The 8,233-nt window shown below is 32.2% G+C and overlaps 1 protein-coding gene across 1 annotated transcript; it reads left to right on the top strand.

Moving 5' to 3' along the window:
• The first annotated feature begins 2,344 nt into the window (after window positions 1–2,344).
• Window positions 2,345–5,832, top strand: LOC145059006 (downstream neighbor of Son). Its single transcript, XM_079006874.1, has 14 exons — window positions 2,345–2,668; window positions 2,976–3,049; window positions 3,133–3,259; window positions 3,333–3,421; window positions 3,503–3,662; window positions 3,748–3,935; window positions 4,057–4,256; window positions 4,357–4,455; window positions 4,558–4,661; window positions 4,752–4,853; window positions 4,928–5,037; window positions 5,124–5,211; window positions 5,295–5,470; window positions 5,575–5,832. The coding sequence occupies exons 1-14, from the start codon at window positions 2,528–2,530 to the stop codon at window positions 5,738–5,740; spliced, it is 1,824 nt and encodes a 607-aa protein (XP_078863000.1). The 5' UTR covers window positions 2,345–2,527; the 3' UTR covers window positions 5,741–5,832.
• Window positions 5,833–8,233: the final 2,401 nt, after the last annotated feature.

Below are 8,233 nucleotides of genomic sequence, written 5' to 3'. Positions count from 1 at the left end.
TAACTCTTTTTGGTTCTTTCATTCCCTTGATACTTCTCCTTCAAAGTATCCCGAATCTCATTTACCATCTTGCAACCTCGAACATAGTTGTAAATAGCAGGTGAAAGAGCTCCTCACAGTTCACGAAGGCATCTTTTGTCCTTCACCTTTTTCTTGTTGCCTTGGGCGATCATGTATTCAACTACGTTACCAACAACTTGAACTCAATTAGCACGATATAGTCCAATATCAATAGATCTCCAAAGATCTTCATCGATTCCATTGAGACAATCCTACATACGATTTTCCCATTGATCGTAGTACCCAGGAAGCAACATTGGAACTTTAGTTGCAAATCCAAGTAGGTTCGTGAAATTCATCATGGTGTTGACGTTGAGATTTTCCATCAGATTGAATAGAAAGAAGAATTTCTTTGGAAAGAAATTAATTGGATGCTAAATTGACTGACAAAAAAAAAAACGCAGGATCGATCATTTAATCACACAAAGAGTTACGTTTCTATCTTACATAATAATTGAATCGGAAAGATCGATTCAATAAGATGAAAACGTGAAAATTTCTTTTATCGATGTATAGATTCCTGCTTTGATACCAATTGAAAGGATAATTTGATTTATGTGTTAATCAATCGATAATTAATCAACGTAAGTAAAGAACAAGAAAATCTAAATAATTGTATCTCGTTTCAACTCCAATATATTTCGGAACGAGTACATAAGAAGTTTGAGAGTACAAGTATGCTCTTAGAAGTTACGACTATCTACAATACTTACCCTATAATAGGGTGTACTCATGGAAAACAAAAATACTATGACTTGACATTAGCATGTGAACCATTTTATGCCTAGTAAATACATTAGATAAGAAAGTCATGGGAACTTCGTTATTTACAAATTATTCGTTATTGAGACAACTACCTATTCGACATATCACAACAAAACACGACTTAACATTTGGAATGGAGAAACCTAAAAAAATCTACTATTTTGATGGCATTATAAGTAGAGTGTATTTTTTGGATTTGTAATAGGAGGAAGAATTGAAAAATGAACCTCAATAGTTTGTTTTAATTTTATTATGTCATTCCAAAAATAAATAAATAAAATAAAATAATTTTTTTGCACCATTGTACGAAGTATAACTCCTAATTACTCACCAAAATTAAAAGCAAGGTTTTAAAAGAAGATAGACATGACGTAAAGCAAAATATTTTAAGGCTTATAACCCAACGGTATGTGTTGTTTTTTTCTCTAATTAATGTCGATGATTCAAATCTGAACATATATGGATCTAGAAGTAAAATAAAATTATTGTTAAAAGAAAGTTTTAATTGGACATGAAAAAGTAAAATAAGGTTATTTTTGGTAGAAAACAAAATAACCTTTGACATGAAATTATGGGACATACATGGTATATAAAAGAAGTTTTAAAGAAAAGTACATAATTTTCCATATCACTGTGCATGGTTGAGCAAAACTGTAATTAAATATAAAAAAGCCGATGAATACCGATAAAACAAAGCTAAAAATTCGAACCTAACCCAAACCGTCGGTTTTGGGTTTATATTTTTTAAAACCGAAAAGTTCGGTTGATTCAGTTTGCATATTTAAAACTGGCTAACATAAATCGAACCAACCCACTTGTTTTATAATTGAACAGAAACTGATCCGAACCCACGAGTTTAAACCTAAAGCTCATAAACCAGTTATAACTTTTAATATTTCTTAGTTACTTTAAACTATTCACCTGATTTAGTGTTTTTGTTTGTTATTAAGTTGGCGGAATTTGTTTTTTTTTTTCTTATTTAGAATTACTGAAAATGGGTTAATCCCAAAACCCACATGTCTAAACCTAAGACACATCAACCCATGAAGTGGACTCGAAAATAATAAAATAAAAAATCGACCCATGAAACCGAAATCGAACCAATCCAAAAAACCAAACCCAATGGGTGTTAAAATCTGAAAACCAAATTTATTAGTTTGGGTTCGATTTTATCCTAAACCGACCCAAACCTACCATTGCTAACTCCTGGTATGTTTTGTTAGTGTTTACATTAATAAGGGTTAAAGTTGACAAGTATTGAAAGTTAAAGGTCCTCAATAAATTCTACTTTAGAGCCTATTAAGCTGTCATCAACAACACGATGTCTGCAACCTCAAGGAAGAGGATTTAATCTGTTGTAATTGATTTGATATTCGGTAGCTTGTTTGAAACAAATTCCAAACATTAGGGTTCATCGTGCAACTTTACATGGAAAGCAGCTAACGGAAATTAATCACGGCGTCAGTCGAAGGAGGGAAACCAAAAATTATTCAAAAACCAAAGCCCACAACGCTCTCAAATCCCGCTTTGATAAATTTCAACATTTTCCCCATTGTCATTTCTGCTGTAATTTTTCTCTCTCAAAATCTTCAAATTTTGCCCTAAGAACATCTCATTCTCAGGGCAAAAAGTCGACAAAGAAACCATCGGAGATCGATCGGAGACCTAGGGTTGACTTCGATTGCAGTTTGTATTGGTAAAAATGGCTACAGTCGCAACTCGGGGGCCGATGATCCGGGGTTCAAAACCTCCCCTGTTCGACGGTAGTATGGCCGGTGTTTTGAGTGGTGGTTCTTCGAAGGGCACCAACGCGATCAAAAGAAAGACGCCTTCGGAGTTGAGAGTGAGTATCGACAGTTTCTCCCCTTTATTTTTTTATAGTTTTTTTTACCGTGCCTAAAAACTGGGAGAATTGTTATTCTTCTCAACACGGATTAAACATACAACGATTCAATCGATTGATACTCTCGATGCTATAGAATGAAACGAATTTATTCATTTTAGTTTATGCATTGTGAGATCCCGCGATTAGATGCAGATAGAAGACGAAAAATTAGGTCAAATAAGTAAATTGACGATTGAATCGTCGGGATCCGAAAAGAGGCCGAATCAAAGAAAGCTAATTCTCTGTATTTATGATAAAATGGCAGGATGAACAATTAAAGCGCAAGAACATTATTGAGCTTATGGATGAATCTCCAGCACTAGAGCCTGGTTCCATTTTGTAATGCCTCATTACCCTAAACCCTAAAGTCTTTTATATATTTGTATCAATTAATGTACAAAACTAACATTTTTTTTTGACAGAAATGCTAATGAGCCTATGAAAACTTCAAAGAATCCCAGATACATTGACACCCGTGTTGATGAACTGTTTCCCAGTAGAAAAAACAGTCTAAGGCTTAAAATCCAATCTGGAAAGGAACATGTTAAGGTCTGTATCATCAAATATCCTGTCATATAAACCTTTTAAAATCCCTGTTTGTTCTTATTATATATTATTTCAGGAAAACATGACTACTGATCATACTGCTGGCTTAAAGAATTCTTCCCTTTCCTTCAAGTTTGCTGCTGCCAGGAAAACAGAATGTTCAGGGTACATATTTTATTCACTGTACTCTTGTGTTCATTTTTATATAATCCACTTGTTTGATTTTGTTTCATCTTGTTTTTACAGTCTTAAAGATACAAATGCTTCAACTTCAACTGCAAGCAACAAACATTTCAAATCTAATCAATCTCACATCACAACTGATAAATGTAACACAAGTACATTTCGTAGTGTTATGGAGATATCATCAGGGGGTGACAAGTCAACAAATGTTTCACTTGATATGGTATTTTCCTTTTTCACCCTTATGTTCTCAATTTTGTTCCCTGATGTGTATATATATGTAACAGTCAGTCATACTTTTTTTGTAGGATAAAGCCTTCAAAGGGCTTGCAGCTCTTGATCCTCCTATTATCTCAAATTCACCAACTGAATCCAACGAGGGAAATGCAAACCTTTCAACATTTTGCTCAGAATTTCATATCCCTGACCTAAAGACACCACTGGATTTCACATTGAAAACTAGCATGCGTGTAATCACATCATCTTCTGTAACATGGTAAGCTCATGTGGAAATATCTTTTTTCTTTTTTTGTTAGTTAATTAGTTTCTTTTTCATGTTTTCCATCTTAAGATTGAATTCCAAGTTGAAAGATTCCATTTTTCTTGTAACCAATCAGGTTTCATAGGTTGATGAGCTGTGACACGTTCAATGGTCTCGGGCAGTTCAATTCTCAAGCTGGATTGCCCGTTGACCAGAAGTCAAACTGCCCAACTGCCCAAATCTCCAATACAAATGCTTTATATTCTTGGGTGTATCCACAAAGTTCTCTACCTCCTACAGTTATATCAGCATTAATTTTATCTTCAAAAGGAGAAGGTATAAAATAATAAAGTATTCAAGAACTTAATTTCAGCCATACCCTTTTCTTTTTCTTTTTTATTTATTTAGTTATATCAATGTTTTATAAATTTTACAGGTCAAATTGATTTCTTAATCAAACGACAATTGGCATGGGAAGCTTCATTTCGAAGCCTTTATGTCATGTTACGCAAGAACATTTGTAACTTATTTTACGGTAGTTTCTCTTTCTTATTTCTATAAAATTCAAAAAGATAAATTCTATATCTTTTTTATTTATAAAAATCACAACTTTATTCATTTTCTTGCAAGTTTACAGTTTGCACTGGACAGTTTGTGGTAATGTTCACTAACCTTAATGGTGCATGCAACGCGTATGTATCCCAATCAACACAAAGCTTGAGGTCACTTCTAAAAGAACAAGTACATCTCATCATCCCATCGCTTTCACCAAGGGTATTTTAGTCTTTTCACATCTTCTAACTCCTCTCTGTTTGTTTCTTTACATTCAAGGACATCTCTTTTACTATGCCTCTTTGCAATTCTAAAGTGGAACAAGAGACTACAGAAGACCTCTTTGAGCTCTCAGAAATTGAAAAACACAATCTTGGAAAGGTAAGTGATTGAAAAATACTTTTTTTTTGTCTTATAATTTATAAATATTATTTTTTTTTATAACTTTTATGCAGACTAGACACACACATTCTCTATTTGATGTGGATAATAGTCCAGAATCATTGCTAATGTTCAATGACAAGAAAAATGTAAATGGATTATATGACTTTCTGCTTAACTATAGGTAAGTAAAACCTTGTTATCTTTTACAAACTTATACTCATTTGGTTATTAAAATTTACATTTTTTTTTATTTATAAAAATTTTCAGGTTTCTTTTACCATCTTTGACTAGTTTGGATGTGCCTTTACTTTCTTCACCAATTCCATTTGTAAACGCTGCCATTTCTGCACCTGAGGTTTGTTTTTTTTGTACATTTTTGTTTACATTTAATATTGTGAAACAAATTTTTTTAAACGTTTTTAGCTTATGATTTTTTAGGTTAAATGCAAGGAAGTAAAGAGAATCGATCATTTGTCTGTTTCAAGTATATGTGAAGGATCAGCTTCCAATTCATATTACAGTATTGAAATAAAGGATTCATATCTTCCTCCATGGATAATTAGCAGTGTATTAGATGCAATTAAGTCCCATGGAGATGATAGTTTTGAAGCAAGGTATGAATATGATATGATTACCTTTCTTGTTTCTTGATTTCTTTTATTCAGACATGTGTAATCTTTATTTATAAAATCGTTTTTTTATTTTATTTTAATTGCAGTTTTGTGATAGAACCAATGTCGATTGGGTTGAATGTTGGGCTTGAAGGTGTGAATGAAGAGAGTGGTATTGGGAATACGATTGTTTCTCATCAATTGAGTCGTGGGTTTTTGAAAGGCTTAAAGTATTCAGATGAATCCTACGTGGCGTCTCTTTCACCTGTTTAAAGTTGTTTTGTTCTGAAAGTGTTGGTTATGTTCCTCCCTAAACTTAAACATGCATTTGAATTTAAGTTATCTACTTTAATGGTGTTTGGTTATAGATTGTATATCGGCCCTAAGGATTTTCTTTTTCTCAAAAAAATGAAAGGTTTTAATGATTTATATCAACTTTATTTTTATATAATCGATTTAGTAAAGGTATTATTTGGAAAACTTCCTTCTTTTTCTAATTTGCTTCGACAAGGTTATGTTACTTGTGAGGATCAGAGTTTGACAATTGCTGAATAGTTGCAAAATGCAAAAGGGTTTATAAGTGAATTGCTTACACTCTTTGCTTAAAAAAATAGAAAGTTTGAGGCTTACAACAATAAAAACCCTAGACTTCCTTTCCATGGAATAGGCACTAATAAGTTTTAGAAAATTTTCACTAGGTGCATCCATAGTAAGAGCAGCTTGAAAGCTTATATAAACAACTTATAAAAAGCAAATTGAAAAAGTTCTTGTGAAAATAAAATAAATTTTCATTTAAACAGCGTATATATTGATGATCGAATATTATTACCTTTTTCATTGTTATTTAAAGGATTAAATATCATCTTATTAGGATACAACAATTAGAAAACATAGGCACTTTGTGATTCTTGTATATATTGATGATCGAATATTATTACCTTTTTCATTGTTATTTAAAGGATTAAATATCATCTTATTAGGATACAACAATTAGAAAACATAGGCACTTTGTGATTCTTGTATTCGAGCAAAGCAAAGTAGATTTTCTTTTCCAATAAGTTTTTCAAAAGCATTAGTGTTTTGATTTGATACACATTGATACATGGGTTCGATATAAACATGCTTCTCTTGATGGTGCTCATTATTTTTTTTTTCAATTGTTGATAATTATAGTAGGGAGTATGCGTATATTTGATGAAAAACAAATTTGATGCAGCAATGAAAAGGGAGATAACTACTCTTAAAGAGAATGACACTTGGTCTTTGATGGAACTTCGAGTTGGAAAGAGAGCCATTGACTTGAAATGGGCCTACAAGATAAAATTTAAGCCTAATGGAGAAATAGAAAGGTATAAGGCTCGATTAGTAGCAAAATGATACACTCAAATATTTCCTTGGTATTGAAGTTGCTCGCTCAAAGGAAAGTTTTGTAATAAGTAAGATTGTGGTGTTTTTGCAAGCAAGCCCAACAATTTTCCAATGGTGCAAAATATTAAGTTGAGAAAAGATGATGAAAGACCAAAAGTTGATGCTTCCTGTTACAGAAGGTTGGTGGGGGCTTTTTCTTTACCTTACAGTTACTTGACCTGACATAACTTTTGTAGTAAACCAACTAAGTCAATTCTTAAGCAATCATAGAAAAACGCATATGGACGCTGCTCACTGAGTGCTTCGATACTTGAAAGCTACACTAGTTAAGGTTTATATCTTCCCTCATATGGGTCTTTAGATCTTATTGCTTATTGTGATGCTAGTTGGTTAAGCTGTCTAACCACGAGGTCATGCACGGAATACTTAATTTATTAGTCTTGGAGGATCATCGGTCTCATGAAGAACGAAAAAGAAAACTCTTATGTCCAGATCTTCAGCAGAGGCAGAATATAGGTCAATGACAAGCACTGTATGCAAGGTTTTGTGGTTAAGATGGCTTGTTCAAGATTTGGATGCTGCACAAAATGGCCCTACACCTCTTATGTGTGACAATGAAGCGACTAGACACATTGCTGCTAATCCACTTTATCACAAATGAACAAAGCATGTTGAGATGAACTGTTATTTTGTGCATGAAAGGATAAATAGTGGGGAAATATAAAATTTTGCTATACGCTTTGAATTTCAAACTGCAAATATGTTTACTAAAGCACTTGGTGCAGATCGATTCAAGTTTTTACGTGATAAGTTGGGTGTTTGTGATCCACACACTCCAACTTAAGAGAGAGTATTAAGATTAAAAATGATTGTCATTATCCTTGTTTCGTATATTGGCTATCTTTATCCTTATCTTAGTGTATTTATCATAGTTTGAATGTAATTAGGATTCTTGTTTATCTCCTGGTTTATATACCCATATATATACGTTTTTATGAATACCCATGTACACGATTTTATGAATAGGCGCATACCCGTGCGCTGCACATAATACAACAATATATTTGAAATCTTTTACAAAAATATATTTTTTAAATATATCATTGATATTGTTGTTAGCTCTTATATAATAAATCTTATAATAAGTCGGTATAAACATTGATTGTTTTGAATTATATGATAATGTAGACATCTTTTAAATTTCTATAGTCACAATTGTCTCAATGACCTCTACTTGCAAGTTACTCATAAATAAAATTAAATATAATATATGATTTAATGATATTTATAGTTGTTGTTATGATTGATTAATTTTAAAAAGTTTATTTGCTGAAAATTTTAATTTATATCATTGTAATTATTAAAAACATCAAACTTTGTTTTTGTTTTGGGTTAATG

Source organism: Lactuca serriola, chromosome 6 (assembly GCF_051521515.1).
Source record: "Lactuca serriola cultivar US96UC23 chromosome 6, Lser_US96UC23_V15, whole genome shotgun sequence".
NCBI lineage: Eukaryota > Viridiplantae > Streptophyta > Magnoliopsida > Asterales > Asteraceae > Lactuca > Lactuca serriola.
This window is presented reverse-complemented; position numbering and strand designations above follow the sequence as displayed.

Excerpts from the sequence above, each read along its gene's own strand:
- LOC145059006 (XM_079006874.1), top strand. The coding sequence starts at position 2,528 with ATGGCTACAGTCGCAACTCGGGGGCCGATGATCCGGGGTTCAAAACCT. Across the intron at positions 3,422-3,502 it reads AGGAAAACAGAATGTTCAGG|TCTTAAAGATACAAATGCTT; the intron begins GTACATATTTTA and ends TTGTTTTTACAG. Across the intron at positions 3,936-4,056 it reads ACATCATCTTCTGTAACATG|GTTTCATAGGTTGATGAGCT; the intron begins GTAAGCTCATGT and ends GTAACCAATCAG.